This window comes from Salvelinus alpinus, chromosome 5 (genome assembly GCF_045679555.1).
Source record: "Salvelinus alpinus chromosome 5, SLU_Salpinus.1, whole genome shotgun sequence".
Classification (NCBI taxonomy): Eukaryota; Metazoa; Chordata; class Actinopteri; order Salmoniformes; family Salmonidae; genus Salvelinus; species Salvelinus alpinus.
The window spans coordinates 82,311,036-82,332,221 of NC_092090.1; the positions used below are offsets into that span (position 1 = coordinate 82,311,036).

The 21,186-nt window shown below is 45.7% G+C and overlaps 1 protein-coding gene across 2 annotated transcripts; it reads left to right on the forward strand.

The window, feature by feature from the left end:
- Positions 1-8,042: 8,042 nt before the first annotated feature.
- On the forward strand, positions 8,043-19,019 carry tor2a (torsin family 2, member A). 2 transcript variants are annotated; one of them, XM_071403693.1, is made up of 5 exons: positions 8,043-8,656; positions 15,027-15,292; positions 15,559-15,734; positions 16,259-16,386; positions 16,504-19,019. In XM_071403693.1, exons 1-5 carry the CDS (start codon positions 8,527-8,529, stop codon positions 16,746-16,748), a joined length of 945 nt encoding a protein of 314 aa, XP_071259794.1. In that variant the 5' UTR covers positions 8,043-8,526; the 3' UTR covers positions 16,749-19,019. The 2 variants fall into 2 exon arrangements, with proteins under 2 accessions (XP_071259794.1, XP_071259795.1); XM_071403694.1 differs by having other exon boundaries at positions 8,405-8,656; positions 15,027-15,178.
- The last annotated feature ends 2,167 nt before the right edge of the window (positions 19,020-21,186 follow it).

A 21,186-nucleotide genomic window follows, 5' to 3' on the forward strand; every position in this document is an offset into this window, starting at 1 on the left:
CCACGGGGAACAACTACATTAAGGTCTCAGAGCGAGTGCCGTCACCGCTTAAAACACTATTAGCGCAAACCCCGCTAACTAGCTAGCCATTTCGCATCGGTTACACCAGCCTAATCTCGGGAGTTGATAGGCTTGAAGTCATAAACAGCTCAATGCTTGAAGCACAACGAAAAGCTGCTGGCAAACGCACAAAAGTGCTGTTTGAATGAATGCTTACGAGCCTGCTGCTGCCTTCCACCGCTCAGTCAGACTGCTCTATCAAATATCAAATCCTAGACTTAATTATAACACACAGAAACACGAGCCTTAGGTCATTAATAGGGTCAAATCCGGAAACGATCATTTCGAAAACAAAACGTTTATTCTTTCAGTGAAATACGGAACAGTTCCATATTTTATCTAACGGGTGGGCATCCCTAAGTCTAAATATTGCTGTTACATTGTACAACCTTCAATGTTATGTCATAATTATGTACAATTCTGGCAAATTAATTACGGTCTTTGTTAGGAATAAATGGTCTTCACACAGTTCGCAACGAGCCAGGCGGCCCAAACTGCTGCATATACCCTGACTGCTTGCACGGAACGCAAGAGAAGTGACACAATTTCCCTAGTTAAAAGAAAGTCATGTTCGCAGGCAATATTAACTAAATATGCAGGTTTAAAAATATATACTTGTGTATTGATTTTAAAGAAAGGCATTGATGTTTATGGTTAGGTACACATTGGTGCAACGACAGTGCTTTTTTCGCGAATGCACTTGTTAAATCATCACCCGTTTGTAGAAGTAGGCACTCGTGGAGTGCAATGTAAGGCAGGTGGTTAGAGCGTTGGCCTAGTAACCGGAAGGTTGCAAGATCGAATCCCCGAGCTGACAAGGTAAAAATCTGTCGTTCTGCCCCTGAACAAGGCAGTTAACCCACCGTTCCTAGGCCGTCATTGAAAATAAGAATGTGTTCTTAACTGACTTGAATAGTTAAATAAAGGTTACAAAAATATTTTAAAAAATATTAAAATTGGCCACAATCGGTGTCCAAAAATGCTGATTACCGATTGTTATGAAAACTTGAAATTGGCCCTAATTAATCGGCCATTGCGATTAATCGGTCGACCTCTACCACAGAGTGATGGAAAAGCAGCCAACAAGTGCTCAGCATATGTGGTAACTATTCAAGACTGTTGGAAAAGCATTCCTCATGAAGCTGGTTAAGAGAATTTTAATTTGTTTTAACACTTTTTTGGTTACAAGATTATTCCATATGTGTATTTCATAGTTTTGATATCTTCACTATTATTCTTCAATGTAGAAAATAGTAAAAATAAAGAAAAACCCTTGAATGAGTAGGTGTGTCAACTTTTGACTGGTACTGTATATATATATATATTTAGAAGGATCTGAGGATGCAACAGTCCTAGAGCTCTGGCATTATGATGAGTCAGAGTCAGGGCAAGGGAGGATGCTCATCCTCTCTTATTGTGACTCAGTGATTCCTATTTGTAATTAATGAGTTCTATTGACTCTTGTTTCTCCTTGGATCTTTTGAAGCATCTGTGTAAATGGCCACAAAATCCTGATACACAGTATCTAGACATCTCTTAAACAAATTAGATGGATTAACACCCTCCCTATCTTTCTGTCGTCTCTCCAACACTTCTAGATCAACTACTGGAGGCGGGAGTAGCCATGGTGGATTTACAATAGCTACTGTTGGACTAAACTCCCTACCATTCAATCCCATCTCCTTCCCCTGGATATTACCCACCCAAAGATTGTGTTCTGTCTTCGCTCATTTCCCAGCATGGCTGTAAAATCCCTTTTGCAGGATGAGAAACCCCATGTCCCTGTAGGTTGACCCAATAATGAATTGCCAGCTGCTGTCTCCTAATCTGCAATTGCATTTCCCCCATCTCCACATGTAGTGCAGCCATTGGGGACATCCGAAACACCAATCTACATATTCTGAGTCCTTGTCCCTGTATGACATCTAGCCTTTCCAATGATGTCCAGGCTGCCGAACCATACGCTATACTGTCATAGTCTATTGCAGATCGGATCAATGCAACATACATGGTCGTCAATGAGGAACGCCCAGCCCCCCACTCCTTTCCCGTCAGACAGCGCATCACATTCTTATACTTTCCCACAACTCCCTCAATGTGTTTTGTCCAGGTCAGTCTAGTGTCAAAGTATACCCCAAGGAACCTGAAGTCCCCCACCCTCTCCAAGTTTATCCCATACTGTATAACCTCAAGCATACCTCGTCTCCCACCCTCCTCCTTGTAAAAAACTGAGTTCTCTCTACAGGGAACCTGAATCCCCACCACTCTACCTCAATTACTTCCTGATTATGTATGGCACATTTCTTCGCCTCTTCCATAAGGCCCCATCATCTGCAAATAACGGCCTCCCGATATCCGGCTGTACCTGAGAGTAAACATCATTGTTCATGATTGAGAACAACAGAGGACTAATCACGTTCCCATGCGGTGTACCGTTATCCACCAGGTAGCCTGATAGTCTATCCAGGTGAGGGTGGGAAAGTCACTTTCCAAACATGAAATCCTTTATCCAGTTGTACGTTCTTCCTCCTACTCCATTAATATCAAGCTTGATTAACAATCCCTCCTTCCACATCATATCATATACCTTCTCCACATCAGAAAAGACAGCGACAACAGTCTCCTTGTTCACCTGAGCCTCCCTGACTGCTTCTAAGCAGAGCACTGGGTCCATAGTTCCCCTTCCCTTCCTGAACCCACGCTGTGGCGCCGATACTAGCCCCCTGCTCTCCAGGAAGTAAGTTAGCCTCTCCGTAATCATACGTTCCATAATCTTACATACATGTGATGTTAAAGCTATTAGCCGATAGCTTGTTGGCCTCGTTGGGTCCTTCCCTGGCTTCCGGATTGGTACCACTACTGCATCCTTATAACTGCCTGGTAATTTCCCCCCCTCCCACACTGCGTTGTACAACACCAAAACCTTATCCAGTGCCTCATCACTAAGATGGGCCAACATAACATAGCACACCTCATCTTTCCCAGGTGAAGTTAACCCAGCCTTACCTATTGCCCTTTTCATCTCTGCCATGGTAAATGGTGCATTCAACGCATCATTTACATCCTCCCTACTATCCAACACACCAGGGTGCTCCTCTCTCGTTCTCTCTCCCCCTTCTGCCCCTCTGACATATTTGCCGAGCTATGCACTTCGACAAACGCTTTGGTCATCTCTGCCTTCTCATCTGTTAGACTGACACTAGACTGACCTGTCACAGAACCGACGCCAACATGACCTCTTTGCCTGACGGATAGTTCTCATTTACATTACATTTAAGTCATTTAGCAGACGCTCTTATCCAGAGCGACTTACAAATTGGTGCATTCACCTTATGATATCCAGTGGAACAACCACTTTACAATAGTGCATCTAACTCTTTTAAGGGGGGGGGGTTAGAAGGATTACTTTATCCTATCCTAGGTATTCCTTAAAGAGGTGGGGTTTCAGGTGTCTCCGGAAGGTGGTGATTGACTCCACTGACCTGGCGTCGTGAGGGAGTTTGTTCCACCATTGGGGTGCCAGAGCAGCGAACAGTTTTGACTGGGCTGAGCGGGAACTGTACTTCCTCAGAGGTAGGGAGGCGAGCAGGCCAGAGGTGGATGAACGCAGTGCCCTTGTTTGGGTGTAGGGCCTGATCAGAGCCTGAAGGTACGGAGGTGCCGTTCCCTTCACAGCTCCGTAGGCAAGCACCATGGTCTTGTAGCGGATGCGAGCTTCAACTGGAAGCCAGTGGAGAGAGCGGAGGAGCGGGGTGACGTGAGAGAACTTGGGAAGGTTGAACACCAGACGGGCTGCGGCGTTCTGGATGAGTTGTAGGGGTTTAATGGCACAGGCAGGGAGCCCAGCCAACAGCGAGTTGCAGTAATCCAGACGGGAGATGACAAGTGCCTGGATTAGGACCTGCGCCGCTTCCTGTGTGAGGCAGGGTCGTACTCTGCGAATGTTGTAGAGCATGAACCTACAGGAACGGGTCACCGCCTTGATGTTAGTTGAGAACGACAGGGTGTTGTCCAGGATCACGCCAAGGTTCTTAGCACTCTGGGAGGAGGACACAATGGAGTTGTCAACCGTGATGGCGAGATCATGGAACGGGCAGTCCTTCCCCGGGAGGAAGAGCAGCTCTGTCTTGCCGAGGTTCAGCTTGAGGTGGTGATCCGTCATCCACACTGATATGTCTGCCAGACATGCAGAGATGCGATTTGCCACCTGGTTATCAGAAGGGGGAAAGGAGAAGATTAATTGTGTGTCGTCTGCATAGCAATGATAGGAGAGACCATGTGAGGATATGACAGAGCCAAGTGACTTGGTGTATAGCGAGAATAGGAGAGGGCCTAGAACAGAGCCCTGGGGGACACCAGTGGTGAGAGCACGTGGTGCGGAGACAGATTCTCGCCACGCCACCTGGTAGGAGTGACCTGTCAGGTAGGACGCAATCCAAGCGTGGGCCGCGCCGGAGATGCCCAACTCGGAGAGGGTGGAGAGGAGGATCTGATGGTTCACAGTATCAAAGGCAGCCGATAGGTCTAGAAGGATGAGAGCAGAGGAGAGAGTTAGCTTTAGCAGTGCGGAGTGCTTCCGTGACACAGAGAAGAGCAGTCTCAGTTGAATGACTAGTCTTGAAACCTGACTGATTTGGATCAAGAAGGTCATTCTGAGAGAGATAGCAGGAGAGCTGGCCAAGGACGGCACGTTCAAGAGTTTTGGAGAGAAAAGAAAGAAGGGATACTGGTCTGTAGTTGTTGACATCGGAGGGATCGAGTGTAGGTTTTTTCAGAAGGGGTGCAACTCTCGCTCTCTTGAAGACGGAAGGGACGTAGCCAGCGGTCAAGGATGAGTTGATGAGCGAGGTGAGGTAAGGGAGAAGGTCTCCGGAAATGGTCTGGAGAAGAGAGGAGGGGATAGGGTCAAGCGGGCAGGTTGTTGGGCGGCCGGCCGTCACAAGACGCGAGATTTCATCTGGAGAGAGAGGGGAGAAAGAGGTCAAAGTACAGGGTAGGGCAGTGTGAGCAGAACCAGCGGTGTCGTTTGACTTAGCAAACGAGGATCGGATGTCGTCGACCTTCTTTTCAAAACGGTTGACGAAGTCATCCGCAGAGAGGGAGGAGGGGGGGGAGGGGGAGGAGGATTCAGGAGGGAGGAGAAGGTGGCAAAGAGCTTCCTAGGGTTAGAGGCAGATGCTTGGAATTTAGAGTGGTAGAAAGTGGCTTTAGCAGCAGAGACAGAAGAGGAGAATGTAGAGAGGAGGGAGTGAAAGGATGCCAGGTCCGCAGGGAGGCGAGTTTTCCTCCATTTCCGCTCGGCTGCCCGGAGCCCGGTTCTGTGAGCTCGCAATGAGTCGTCGAGCCACGGAGCAGGAGGGGAGGACCGAGCCGGCCTGGAGGATAGGGGACATAGAGAGTCAAAGGATGCAGAAAGGGAGGAGAGGAGGGTTGAGGAGGCAGAATCAGGAGATAGGTTGGAGAAGGTTTGAGCAGAGGGAAGAGATGATAGGATGGAAGAGGAGAGAGTAGCGGGGGAGAGAGAGCGAAGGTTGGGACGGCGCGATACCATCCGAGTGGGGGCAGTGTGGGAAGTGTTGGATGAGAGCGAGAAGGATACAAGGTAGTGGTCGGAGACTTGGAGGGGAGTTGCAATGAGATTAGTGGAAGAACAGCATCTAGTAAAGATGAGGTCAAGCATATTGCCTGCCTTGTGAGTAGGGGGGGAAGGTGAGAGGGTGAGGTCAAAAGAGGAGAGGAGTGGAAAGAAGGAGGCAGAGAGGAATGAGTCAAAGGTAGACGTGGGGAGGTTAAAGTCACCCAGAACTGTGAGAGGTTCTCCTCACCAGGGCCTGGGCCTGCTTATACTGAATCAGGCTGGGCTCCCGAGTGGCGCAGTGGTCTAAGGCACTGCATCTCAGTGCAAGAGCCGTCACTACAGTCCCTGATTAGAATCCAGGCTACATCACATCCGGCCGTGATTGGGAGTCCCATAGGGCGCTGCACAATTAGCCCAGCGTCGTCCTGGTTTGGCCATCATTGTAAATAAGAATTTGTTCTTAACCGACTTGCCTAGTTAAATAAATAAAACAAATGTTGTTAGTTATGCGTCCTTTTCAGTATTCTAAATGCCCTGATCCTACTCCTCAACATTACCCGTCACTTCTCCGTCCACCATGGGACTGCTTTCCTCCTCCTTCTCCTTGAACTCTTAGGTATAGTCTCAGTAGCTGCCCCTACTAACGCTTTTCTCACCCAGTTATTTATACTATCCACATCCCCTCTCATATCCACTTGAGCCATCACCTGCTCACTCAGCTCCTGAAACTGATCCCACTTTGCCCTTCCAAACACCCACCTGCCTACTCCATCCACTGACATCTCCTCCTCCCTCCGGGCTACTGTGCATGCTATGGGATAATGATCACTCCCTACTGTTGACTCCTCCCATTCACAGATTCCTGCCATCGCACTAGATACCAGAGTGAGGTCCAGGGCAGACTCTTTCCCTGTGGCTACATCAATCCTGGTCCCTCTGTCATAATTCAGGCACAACAGAGCTTTCATTTCTATCAGATTTTCCATCACGTGGCCATTTCCATCCATCCGTTTCCCCCCCAGAGCGTGTCATGGGCATTAAAATCTCCACACCTTACTTCTATCCTGGCCCTCAATCCTCTCCAGCACTTCCAGGTCCAATATCTGACTTTATAGTAGTTCACTACCACTATCACCCCTCCTCTCAACCACATATTCCTGTTCAATACCTCTGCCTAGCATCCTGTAGGGAAGTCCTTGCTTTATGAAGGTGACACATCCGCCCTCCCCCTAGATCTCTGTCCCTACAAACCACTACATATCCCTGTATGATAAACTCCACATTCGGTTTGAGCCATGTTTCCTGCACACAAATCACATCAGGCTTAGCTGGCATATCTACAATGAACTGCTTGAACTCCTGCCCATGAGCCAACAGGCTTCAAGCATTCCATTGTAGTACTACCACCATAACTAAGATCCAGTAACACATGACTCCAGCCTCGGCTGATTGAGGTCGTCTCAAACCTCTTCCCATGTCAACCCTGTCATACTCAGATGTCTCCCAGCAGCTTGAACTATTAGCTGAATCCTCTCTGTTTTAGACTCTACTTCAGCAGTGCTATTGATAGCTCCTGCTATGAACGTCACCAACTTTCTCTTATCTATACCATATCGCCTCCCACCTGCCCCGTAATCCCTGGTCTAGATGCTCCTACCCATCTCTCCCTTGAACCTGTATCTCCCTGGACCACCCTCACTGCCTCAGCATATGACACTCCTCTCTCACTTGTTGCACCTCCACTGCCTGCTTCATAGCCTCACACCCACTATATGCCACACTATGAGCACCCCCACAGCTGCAGCACTTAGGTTGTACACCATCCCCACACTCATGCTCCCCTCCACACCTGGCACACCAATTTTTCTCTTTACAGGCTGTTGCCACATGCCCAAACCTCTGGCAGTTATAACATTTTAAAGGCTTTGGTACATAACCCCTCACATAATAACTCATATCCTATGGTTACTATATTTGGCAGTACCCCAGTCCTTGAAGTGTAACAGAAGAGGGGCTATCTACCCTAACTCCACCCCTTGTTGCTTGCAATCTTTGAACATCCACTAGAACGCCTCCTCTCAGATTGTCCGTTGCCTCTTTAGTGCTAACACTCACAGGCACTCCTGTTATCACCCCTTTAATCCATTGCTTCATCATTCCAGCTGCTCAACACCACCTTACACTTCCCTATTTGCTTCACTATGAGAGCTCTCTGCGCCATGTCCTTACAGAACACCAACAAGTTCCCATCTCTTAACACTTTATCATTGACAACTTCCCCAATCAACTATTTTATCACAGCCGTCAACCTTATCGGACTCATCGCCCCAACTCCCCCCCTAAACTTCAGAATCGCTTTATGCTCCCCTCGTGTCTTTCTTGCCCTTCCTCCGCACTTTCTACATTCGAAATGCCGCTAGCGTTGGAAACTGTTGCTCTCTTCAAACGTATTTTTCTGGCTCCTCTCTGCCTCTTGCTTCCTTTCTAACCATACTCACTTTCTCTCTTTCTTACTTCCTCCTTTATTTGTACCACTATGCTCCATACCTGCTTCATTTTCTTCTCTATCACTATCTCCTACCATCTCTAACCCAGTCACAGCACAGCCGTGCTGAACCGCTGCCATACGGAGTAAAGTTTGATATTTTATCAACGATTGATCTCATTCAAAACAGTCGGAAATCCCTCGCCTTGACAGTACTCACTGCTCCGGACTTCGTTTATTCAGATGTATTGTGGGAGTTGCTGTTCATGTTAAGCATAGCGGTGGTGTGTTTAAATTAATTTAGAAGAAAACAAAACTACAAACGACGACCCCTAGCGGTGACACTTGAACATTTTGATTGCGTGGCAACAGATTCTCGGCGGTCAGACACATAACAAGCAAGATGGCTGTCAGAAGGGCTGTGATACAGCTGGTTTTACTTTATTTTTCCCCCGGCGTCCAATGTTTTTTTGAACGCATCAGCTGCACCATATCTTCTGACTGCAATTGTGATTTTAAACCAAATATACGAGGTAAGAAAACGGAAGCTATGACTAGAAGGGTAGATAGCTAACCAGCTGGTGAGCTGCTCCAGTTTATTGTTTGTAAGAAGAGCCCATGGCTAGAGATAGCTAGATAGCGAACGAACGTAGTGATATTAAATGGTTCTGCAAATGATTAGCTACACTGAGCAAAAATGTAAACCCAACATGCAACAATTTCAAAGATTTTACTGAGTTAAAGTTCATATAAGGAAATCAGTCAATTTAAATACATTATTTAGGCCCTGATCTATGGATTTCACATGACTTGGAATACAGATAACGTAAACTCACCCCATTCCGTACAAATGTGCGTAACCGTGACATTCAAACGAGGCTACAAAGAAAACTAATGGGACTGTGTTGACTTCAAAATCGGGGGTGTGAACTAGGTTTCTATTCAAGCGTTGATCGACATAGTACTGGCTCTATAGTATTGGAGAAAAGTTGAAAAAACTGACCCTTCGTTACATTTTGACGTGTCATGTCGTAACGTACAGCATGCATAAAACAACTATTTATGTCTTACAATCTCTCTCCACCTGGTGTAGCACTTCTCTCATCGTTTAAAAACAAGAAATGGACAGTGACGGGGTAAGGGGGGATACCTAGTCAGTTTTTTCGTCATCATTGCATGAGATCATCTTTCTCAAAGCTGCTGTTTACTTCCAAGATCACTTTAGCACCCCCCTAAAAACCCGATTCAAATTCGACACAAACCTTCAAATAGGTATGTAATGACACATTATATAAACTCTTTATAGTGTTTTATTTACATTTTAGAGGCGATAAGGTGATAAGTTGGACAGATCGAGTGAAAAAAGCAATTTTCCCACACGACATCTGTCCTTCTCACTATAACGCATTAATTTCGCTTCCCCACCCGCCATTTTTAAAAAGACCTGACGGGGCTCATTGCCTGCTTGAATTATGCAGAAACGGGCAGTGTTTAGGTCATGTAATTGATTTTGTTGGACAGGGGAGAAATTGTGCTTTACAATGGTATTGACATTACAGTTGATCTGGAAGTATTACGTTTTTGGGGCGCTAAAATAAGGGCAATTGTACGGACCAAGGCGATGTACGAGTTTACGTGAGTTTACGTTATGCATTTTGCCTTATGCAGCGTAACACATCTTTGCATAGAGTTGATTGTGGCCTGTGGAATGTTGTCCCACTCCTTTTCAATGGCTGTGCAATGTTGCTGGATATTTGCAGGAACTGGAACCTGACAATCCAGAGCATCCCAAACATGATCAATGGGTGACATGTCTGGTGAGTATGCAGGCCATGGAAGAACTGGGACATTTTCAAGCTTCCAGGAATTATGTACAGATCCTTGTGACATGAGCTGTACATTATGAGATGATGATGGCGGATGAATGGCACGACAATGGGCCTCAGGATCTCGTCACGGTATCTCATAATGCAATTATGTTCGTTGTCTGCAGTTTATGCCTGCCCATACCATAACCCCACCGCCACCATGGGGCACTCTGTTCACAGCGTTGACATCAGCAAACCGCTCGCCCACACGACGCCATACACGCTGTCTGCGATAAGCTTTTTGTGCATATGGAAAATTGCTGGGATATTTCATTTCAGCTCATGAAACATGGGACCAACACTTTACATGTTGCATTTATATTTTTGTTCAGTATAGTTAACAAGTTTTGATTCTTTATAATAATGTTAGCTAACAAGCTAATTATATTAGACTGTTACACGGAACCCAAACTGGCTTCGCGCGTGTGCATAAATGTATTTTGTCCCCCCACACCGAATACGATCACAACACGCAGGTTAAAATATCAAAACAAACTCTGAACCAATTACATTAATTTGGGGACAGGTCGAAAAGCATTAAACATGTATGGCAATTTAGCTAGCTAGCTTGCACATGCTAGCTAATTTGTCCTATTTAGCTAGCTTGCTGTTGCTAGCTAATTTGTCCTGGGATATCAAATCAAATCAAATCAAATTTTATTAGTCACATACACATGGTTAGCAGATGTTAATGCGAGTGTAGCGAAATGCTTGTGCTTCTAGTTCCGACAATGCAGTAATAACCAACAGTAATCTAACCTAACAATTCCACACTACTACCTTACACACACACACAAGTGTAAGGGATAAAGAATATGTACATAAAGATATATGGATGAGTGGTGGTACAGAACGGCATGGCAGATGCAGTAGATGGTATAGAGTACGGTATATACATATGAGATGAGTACTGTAGGGTATGTAAACATAAAGTGGCATAGTTTAAAGTGGCTAGTGGTACATGTATTGCATAAAGATGGCAAGATGCAGTAGATGATATAGAGTACAGTATATATACATATGAGATGGGTAATGTAGGGTATGTAAACATTGTATTAAGTGGCATTGCTTAAAGTGGCTAGTGGTACATTTTTACATAATTTCCATCAATTCCCATTTTTAAAGTGGCTGGAGTTGAGTCAGTATGTTGGCAGCGGCCGCTAAATGTTAGTGGTGGCTGTTTAACAGTCTGATGGCCTTGAGATAGAAGCTGTTTTTCAGTCTCTCGGTCCCTGCTTTGATGCACCTGTACTGACCTCGCCTTCTGGATGATAGCGGGGTGAACAGGCAGTGGCTTGGGTGGTTGTTGTCCTTGATGATCTTTATGGCCTTCCTGTGACATCGGGTGGTGTAGGTGTCCTGGAGGGCAGGTAGTTTGCCCCTGGTGATGCGTTCTGCAGACCTCACTACCCTCTGGAGAGCCTTACGGTTGTGGGCGGAGCAGTTGCCGTACCAGGCGGTGATACAGCCCGACAGGATGCTCTCGATTGTGCATCTGTAGAAGTTTGTGAGTGCTTTTGGTGACAAGCCGAATTTCTTCAGCCTCCTGAGGTTGAAGAGGCGCTGCTGCGCCTTCTTCACAACGCTGTCTGTGTGGGTGGACCAGTTCAGTTTGTCCGTGATGTGTACACCGAGGAACTTAAAACTTTCCACCTTCTCCACTACTGACCCGTCGATGTGGATAGGGGGGTGCTCCCTCTGCTGTTTCCTGAAGTCCACAATCATCTCCTTTGTTTTGTTGACGTTGAGTATGAGGTTATTTTCCTGACACCACACTCCGAGGGCCCTCACCTCCTCCCTGTAGGCCGTCTCGTCGTTGTTGGTGATCAAGCCTACCACTGTAGTGTCATCCGCAAACTTGATGATTGAGTTGGAGGCGTGCATGGCCACGCAGTCGTGGGTGAACAGGGAGTACAGGAGAGGGCTCAGAACGCACCCTTGTGGGGCCCCAGTGTTGAGGATCAGCGGGGTGGAGATGTTGTTACCTACCCTCACCACCTGGGGGCGGCCCGTCAGGAAGTCCAGGACCCAGTTGCACAGGGCGGGGTCGAGACCCAGGGTCTCGAGCTTGATGACGAGTTTGGAGGGTACTATGGTGTTAAATGCTGAGCTGTAATCGATGAACAGCATTCTCACATGGGTATTCCTCTTGTCCAGATGGGTTAGGGCAGTGTGCAGTGTGGTTGCGATTGCGTCGTCTGTGGACCTATTGGGTCGGTAAGCAAATTGGAGTGGGTCTAGGGTGTCCGGTAGGGTGGAGGTGATATGGTCCTTGACTAGTCTCTCAAAGCACTTCATGATGACGGAAGTGAGTGCTACGGGGCGGTAGTCGTTTAGCTCAGTTACCTTAGCTTTCTTGGGAACAGGAACAATGGTGGCCCTCTTGAAGCATGTGGGAACAGCAGACTGGGATAAGGATTGATTGAATATGTCCGTAAACACACCAGCCAGCTGGTCTGCGCATGCTCTGAGGACGCGGCTGGGAATGCCGTCTGGGCCTGCAGCCTTGCGAGGGTTAACACGTTTAAATGTTTTACTCACCTCGGCTGCAGTGAAGGAGAGCCCGCAGGTTTTGGTAGGGGGCCGTGTCAGTGCCACTGTATTGTCCTCAAAGCGGGCAAAAAAGTTGTTTAGCCTGTCTGGGAGCAAGACATCCTGGTCCTCGACGGGGCTGGTTTTCTTTTTGTAATCCGTGATTGACTGTAGACCCTGCCACATACCTCTTGTGTCTGAGCTGTTGAATTTCGACTCGATTTTGTCTCTGTACTGAGACTTGGCCTGTTTGATTGCCTTGCGGAGAGAATAGCTACACTGTTTGTATTCGGTCATGCTTCCGGTCACCTTGCCCTGGTTAAAAGCAGTGGTTCGCGCTTTCAGTTTCACGCGAATGCTGCCGTCAATCCACGGTTTCTGGTTTGGGAATGTTTTTATCGTTGCTGTGGGTACGACATCGTCAATGCACTTCCTAATGAACTCGCTCACCGAATCAGCATATTCGTCAATATTGTTGTTGGACGCGATGCGGAACATATTCCAATCTGCGTGATCGAAGCAGTCTTGAAGCGTGGATTCAGATTGGTCGGACCAGCGTTGAACAGACCTGAGCGCGGGAGCTTGTTGTTTGAGTTTTTGTTTGTAGGCTGGAATCAACAAAATGGAGTCGTGGTCAGCTTTTCCGAAAGGGGGGCGGGGGAGGGCCTTATAAGCGTCGCGGAAATTAGTGTAACAATGGTCTAGTGTTTTTCCAGCCCTGGTAGCACAATCGATATGCTGATAGAATTTAGGGAGTTTTGTTTTTAGATTAGCCTTGTTAAAATCCCCAGCTACGATGAATGCAGCCTCAGGGTGTGTGGTTTCCAGTTTACAAAGAGTCAGATAAAGTTCGTTCAGGGCCATCGATGTGTCTGCTTGTGGGGGAATGTATACGGCTGTGATTATGATTGACGAGAATTCCCTTGGTAGATAATGCGGTCGACATTTGATTGTGAGGAGTTCTAGATCAGGTGAACAGAACGACTTGAGTTCTTGTGTGTTGTTATGATGATCACACCACTTCTCGTTAATCATAAGGCATACCCCCCCGCCCCTCTTCTTACCGGAAAGATGTTTGTTTCTGTCGGCGCGATGCATGGAGAAACCAGCTGGCTGCACCGACTCCGTTAGCGTCCCTTGAGTTAGCCATGTTTCCGTGAAGCAGAGCACGTTGCAATCCCTGATGTCTCTCTGGAATGCTACCCGTGCTCGGATTTCATCAACCTTATTGTCAAGAGACTGGACATTGGCGAGTAGTATGCTAGGGAGTGGAGCGCGATGTGCCCGTCTCCAAAGCCTGACCACGAGACCGCCACGTTTTCCCCTTTTTCGGCGTCGCACAGGGTCGCCGGCTGGGATCAGATCCATTGTATTGTGTGGAAGGCAAGACACTGGATCCGTTTCGGGAAAGTCATATTCCTGGTAGGAACGATGATGAGTTGACGTTAATCGTATATTCAGTAGTTCCTCCCGACTGTATGTAATGAAACCTAAGATTACCCGGGGTACCGATGTAAGAAATAACACGTAAAAAAACAAAATACTGCATATTTTCCAAGGGACACGAAGCGAGGCAGCCATCTCTTTCCGGCGCCGGAAGTTGATATAAACATTGAGTTGTTATTTTACCTGAAATGCACAAGGTCCTCTACTCCGACAATTGAATCCACACAGAAAACGGTCAACCAAATCATTTCTAGTCATCTCCTCCTTCCAGGCTTTTTCATCTTTGAACTTATATGGTGATCGGCGTCTAAACTTTAATAGTATTACCACGACGACCGGCAAAACAGTTCGTCTTTCAATCACCCATGTGGGTATAACCAATGAGGAGATGGCACGTGGGTACCTGCTTCTATAAACCAATGAGGAGATGGGAGAGGCAGGACTTGCAGTGCGATCTGCATCAGAAATAGGAATGACTTCTATTTTAGCCCTTGGCAACGCAGACACTCGTTGGCGCAATAATTGAATAACATGGATTTCTACATTTATTTTGCAAAGCTCGCGCACGCGACGTGTCCGGTCTGGTCAACATGTTAGGCTAGTTAGCGCTGGTTCATCGCGCGACAACACGAGTTTCTTCTGTGCTGTGTCACTTTACGTGTATAATTTTTGGTAAGTTCCGAAACTAGATTGATGCCAGCCACTAAACAGAATTGGGGAAACAAATCCTCTAGCTATGAAAGATTACTTGGAAAGTGAGAGGGCAGAGGCAACCCATTAGTGTTGTGCGATGGATCAGAGCAAGCTAGCTTGCCAGTTGTCTTAGATGTTTCTTGTTAGCTAGCTTGCAAATAGACTACACTCACAGATGAAAGGGGAAGGAAACCTTTCAAAGGGGTTATTATCTTTGCTTGACTGTTCCCTCACATATCTGTGCATGCCAAGTGTTTTTTTTGTAGCACTGCTGTCATACTGAAATCATGGCAAGTTTGTTGGTTTTGATCTAACTACATTTTGTTAGTCCAACACCTTGATCTCTGCAAATCTATTTTCCCAGGTTTGGAATGGGATCTGTATAAGAATCTCTACGGACAGCATCTGGCCCAGGACACGGTATCAGAGGAGGTGGCAAACTTCCTTCAGAAGGAGAGTCCAGACCGACCCCTCGTCCTGTCCTTCCATGGGGGGTCAGGGACGGGCAAGACTCTGGTCAGCTCCATGTTGGGGAGACACCTGTATGGCACGGCTATGGGCAGTCCCTACATCCATCAGTTTGTGCCAACACTACACTTCCCCTTGCCTGACCGCGTCCAACAGTACAGGGTAGCGCATCTCTCCCAACTTGGACCACAAAGTATCATGTACTGCTTAGTGCTCACACATACACACCTTTGCAATGCCTACTGTTTGAGACAGTGCTATTCCCCTACAATCAGCATGATGTGCTCTTGTCAAGTCACAGCTTTATGTTGTAACCACAACCTTTCCTGCATTTTGTATGTCTGAGCCATTACCTTGTGAAACAACATTATTTTCATGCATTGCTAAGTGGTTCTGACCCCAACTCTTTCCTCCCTATTGTCCCTTAGCTGGAGCTGAAGGACTGGGTGCAGGGGAATTTGACGGCCTGTGCCCGCTCCATATTCATCTTTGATGAGATGGAGAACATGCCCCCGGGGGTCATCGACATCCTGAAGCCCTTCCTCGGGCCATCACACACCGTGTTCGGCACCAACTACCGCAAGGCCATCTACATCTTCATCAGGTAGCGGCAGGCTGATGTAGATGGCCTTGTGGTAGTTGACTGAATATCTATCTCACGGTTACTGTAAATATCCTACGTTTGGATGTTGAACTATCATTGTGCTTTTTAGTAGATCGATCCCCTGTAGAGTTCCTGTATTCCTAGCCATTGTCCAGGGAATTTGACAATACTACTGCAGTTCAGTCTAGAAGTGTTAATTTAGTGCCCTGAGAGGGTGATTCTGTGAGAGGTCTGGTTATTGCTCTAACAACAGGAGCATATCATGTAGGTTGTAGAAATAATTTGTATCACAAAGCCCCTGTTATGAGTTAGCGTTCACTGTCATTTTGTTCTGAAATGGAAGTGCTTATAAGCTGGACTTCAATGTGTGTGTGTCTCACCTCATCAGGATCACTTGCCCCATCCATCAGGACTTTATCTGGTACAGGAGCTTGCCTGCTATTTGCCGGTGGATACTACCAAGCAATGTGTCTGTTTGTTTTGTGATGGAAGTGTGACTGACTGGCTGTATTTTGTGGCTGCAGCACCATTGGGGAGGAGGTGATTCACCGAATGGCCCTGGAGACCCGGCAGGCTGGCAAGGAGAGAGAGGAGATCAGGCTGGTGGATCTGGAGGACGCAATCTCACAGGCAGTGTTCAATAACAGCAGAAGTAAGAGCCTAATTGACTTATCAATCAACAGGCCCATTCATTTAGAATACAACTGTTCTAAAGTTTTACGTTATTACGTTCTAACAGTTCTGAACAGCCCTGTCTTTCTCCCCCCAGGTGGATTCTTCCATTCCAGCATCATCCAGGAGAAGCTGTTGACCAGCTTTGTGCCCTTCCTGCCCCTGGGCAGACGCCATGTGGAGCGCTGTGCCCGCAGAGAGCTCTGCCAACGGGGTGAGTGCCAGCGCACCGATGTGGTGGAGGCAGTAGGGGGAGCCGTTGTCTACATGCCCGAGCAGGGACAACACTTCTCCAGCAAGGGCTGTAAATCTGTGCCGGCCAAAGTCAACCTCTTCCTATGAGTTAAGGTGAAAGCCATTTTTAATTGTTAGAATTGTTCCCAGAGCCTCAAACTGATTAGGGTGGATTGTATCAGACGGTGAACTGAACTGTTTCTCAATGAAGATCATCTATACATCTACACTACAAACAGGAGAAGATTGATTGTATTCAAAGAGGCATGTAGACTTTTGAGGCGGTCTGCACACACAAGGTCAGAGCTGCAAAGGCAGAAACATTAACATTGATCACATTTTTACTGTGAATCTCTAGTGATGTATCCCCCGGCCCGGATTCAGTTCAGAAACAGTGGGAGAGATGTTCTGCAGTGTCTGGAACCGAGAGCCAGCCTCTACCTCCAATCCAACAACCTTTCCTTTAAACAGAAAAGTGCATCATTGAAGTTCTGAGTGTAGTGTGGCCGTAGGGGAATGCATCATGATTTCACAATTATTGCTACTAGCTAACCCTGGTTGAAAGGAGACTGGTCACTAAATGTTGTCAAAATGAACCAGTGATCTGTGACTTCATTCAGGGATGTGTACTTCCTCCAATAGGAATAGACTCTTCCAGGGAAGTATAACGCTGACCAAAAGGGAGGCCATATTTTAAGGGGAAAGTAAGAGGTAATGTTAAGGGATAGTTTGGGATTTTGGCAATCAGGCCCATTATCTACAGTCAGATGAATTTGTGGATATGTTAGCATTGCATTGTGTCATATATCCTTATCTACCAGGTTTTGTTAAATTGGAACAATCTGTCATTACTTGAAAGTTGAATGATCAAGCGTTATCATGGTGGGATGACCAGGCAACTAGGAGCAGAGAAAGTGTGCTCCTCTTGCCACTCGGTGGCAGTAAAGGCTCTTTTGATAGCCAAGGAGACGGAATAGAACATCTCAAGAGTTTTTCATTGAAGATTATTCTTTTAATCACTGTTTTTAAGAGTCTTTGTCGAATTATTTGTTGATGAAAAGAGAAACAAAGAATAATTGAGAAATGTTGGTTTGAAATTATTATATATATATATATACATATATACATACATACATACATACATACATACATACATACATACATACATACATACATACATACATGCATATAGATAGTATGGATGATGCCCTAGAAGTTCAGTTTATGATGAAATAGCCTAAATAATATTTACAATACTTGAATTTGGACATACAGGAAAAACAATGTCAGTTTACTTTTTACATTTTTGTTTGATGCATTTTGATATGCTTCATATGCTGTTGAAAAATGCATCTGCCTTTCATTTTACTGATACATGATGACAAATTGTAAATCTAAATATGTGTTATTTACTTTACAGGCTAGTTTTGGACAGAGGGAGTCTGTTCTTTCATAGTAATCTCTGAACAGCAGGCTGTGTAGGTTGTCAATAAGTGTTTGCTGGTGGAAGTGGGATAATCAAAGGGTTGCCTTCTTTATACTTGAACTAATGTTTATATAATTTGCACTATTAAGAACTGAGTAGAAAGTATCTTATTACCTTCGCTTGTCTGTATATTTATTAGGAAATGTAATTATTTAAAAAATATAGTTTTATTTTGTTTTAAGGTTCCACCAAAATCAGTTATCAAAGTTAATAGCCTTGGTTTCTTTATCAGTTATTTAACCATTTTGCTTTAAGGCAATTTAAACTTTCATCAAGTTTTATAGAATCATCAAGTTTTCATCAAGTTTTATAGAATCTATATAGTGTTGTCCCTTCTTAAAATGCCTCCAGAGAACGCTTTACACCAACAACAGATTGAAGTAGTTAGGTTGTGACTGTAACCCACATTCATCCACTGTATCTGGATATTTGTGTCAAGCATGTATTTGATAAAAATGCTGTTTGTCTAATCCTACAGTGGACAGTGTGCTCCTGTCTGAAACTAAACACGTCCAGAAGTGCGAAAAGGCAGACCAGAAAGCAAGCGTTGACAAAGGGCGATTTGCGGTCGAAACGTGTCGGCTTTTTCATAAATAAAAAAGCACCTATGCATTAGAACTTTTGTTGCGGCCTTTTTGGAAGATGCCCTCACCTTTTCTTTTTGGGAATATCCAGAACTGCATTTGAACAAAAGTGTCCATTGTCTTGTCAGTCTCAACCTTTGTCTCATATGTATTTCTAAGTTGTTACCCCTCAATTTTTATTCCAGTAACCCTGACTCTGGCTATACCAACTATTAGCTGAAAGATTAGTGCTTTCTCAAAGTATTCACACCCCTTGACTTTTTACACATTTTGTTGTTACAAAGTGGGATTAAAATGTATTTAATTGTTTGTTTTTTGTCAAAGTTTTACACAAAATAATCTGTAATATCAAAGTGGAGGAGAAAATCTAACATTTTGTAGAACAAAAATAATGAAAAATTAAACCCTAATAATATATCTTGATTACATAAGTATTCGACCCCCTGAGTCAATACATGTTAGAATCACCTTTGTCAGCAATTTACAGCTGTTAGTCTTTATGGTTACGTCTCTAAGAGCTTTGCACACCTGGATTGTACAATATTCTTCAAGCTCTGTTAAATTGGTTATTGTTGATTGCTAGACAGCCATTTTCAAGTCTTGCCATAGATTTTGAAGCCAATTAAAGTCTGTAACTAGGCCACTCAGGAACATTCAATGTCGTCTTGGTAAGCAACTCCAGTGTATATTTGGCCTCGTGTTTTAGGTTATTGACTTGCTCGAAGGTGAATTTGTCTGTGTCTGTTGGAAAGCAGACTGAACCAGGGTTTTTTTGTGCTTAGCTCTATTCCATTTATTTTTTATCATAAAACAACTCACTAGTCCTTGCCGATGACAAGCATACCCATAACATGATGCAGCGACTACCATGCTTGAAAATATGAAATGGTAATCAGTGATGTATTGAATTTGCCCCAAACAACGCTTTGCATTCATTTACTGCAAACAGGATGCATGTTTTGGAAACATTTTTTATTCTGTAGTCTTCCTTTGTCACTCTGTCAATTGGGTTAGTATTGTGGAGTAACTTCAATGTTATACTACTCCCTTCACAGAACAGTGCAAACTGGCTCTAACCAGAATAGAAAGAGTGGGAGGCCCCGGTGCACAACTGAGCAAGAGGACAAGTACATTAGACTGTCTAGTTTGAGAAACAGACACCTTACAAGTCCTCAACTGGCAGCTTCATTAAATAGTACCCGCAAAACACTAGTCTCAACGTTAACAGTGAAGAGGCGACTCCGGGATGCTGGCTTTCTTGGCGACAGAGTTCCTCTGTCCAGTGTCTGTGTTATTTTGCCCATCCAGTGTCTGTATTCTTTTACCAGGCTTTTTCTTTGCAACTCTGCCTAGAAGGCCAGCATCTTGGAGTCACCTTTTCGCTAGAGATGTTGAAACTGGTGTTTTGCGGGTACTATTTAATGAGGCTGCCAGTTGAGGACTTGAGGCATCTGTTTCTTAATAGTTTCTCCATAGGAGATGAACAGGTGTCAGAGGTTCTGTTGGTGTTTGTATATGTGTGTGTTCATGGCTGTGAATGAGAGATGCCAGAGAAGAAATATAAGCACTGCCACTAGACTTACCTATAGTTTGTCTTGTCGATCACAACTCTTCTCCACTAAGACCAACAACTTGTGTACTCACAACATTTGGAGTCCCTTGTCTTAAGACCTTTCAGACTTCCTCACATATATGCCACTTCTCTCCATCCAGCCCTACTGTGATGACTTCATTACCCCCTCCACCCCCCCCCCCCCCACTCCCTGTCAGTGAAGAAGATTAGGGGCCTAAAGGGTCACTGTTCTGAGTGGCCTCTTCACCCAAGCTGAAGTAAAGGATAGTGTTTTCTGTATCGCCATCCCTGACCCCCCCCCGTCCCCCTCCAACACTCCTGGCCTGACCTCTGGGCCTGTTGGGGCCTGCTTTCACACGCTCCCCTAGGACAGCTGGACCAGCCTGGGCCCCGGCCTCCAGCCAGACCCTCTGTATGGCCATCTCTCCCCTCCGCTCCTCCGTCACAAATCGGGTTTAAAAAGGCACTGCACCACCTCCCTCACTCCCCCATTCCTTGGGCAACAATGGGCCACCCCAACCCCTCTCCTCCCCCCTCCACATCTGTGAGTGCCCCTCTGTGTCCTTATTCTTTCTCTAACCGCTCCATTATTGGCTTTCTTTCACTTGTAAATGTGGCCAGCGATACTTCTGATGGGTCTTTTATCCACATGGCCTGGGTCAGAGGAGAGGTAGGGGTTGGAGAGGATGGGGGGGAGTAGGGTGGGCCAGAGTGGAGGGACAATTGCAACAAAGAGTTAAATCCTTTTTTGTGTGCAATCATTTGGGACTGTTGGCAAACCAAACTCTTGCTGGAAGACATTGCAGAGGCAGCAGAGAGAAGCCACAGGACAAGACTTTGGTTTTCATGGACACTTGCTATGTCACTAGCATTACGACCGATGGAGTATGAGTGTAGCGTGAT

What these genes read in the sequence shown, in the direction of transcription:
- tor2a (XM_071403693.1), top strand. Translation starts at nt 8,527, where the DNA reads ATGGCTGTCAGAAGGGCTGTGATACAGCTGGTTTTACTTTATTTTTCC. An exon ending in TTTTAAACCAAATATACGAG is followed by an intron (nt 8,657 to 15,026) that starts GTAAGAAAACGG and finishes CTATTTTCCCAG; the next exon opens with GTTTGGAATGGGATCTGTAT. An exon ending in GCCATCTACATCTTCATCAG is followed by an intron (nt 15,735 to 16,258) that starts GTAGCGGCAGGC and finishes TTGTGGCTGCAG; the next exon opens with CACCATTGGGGAGGAGGTGA.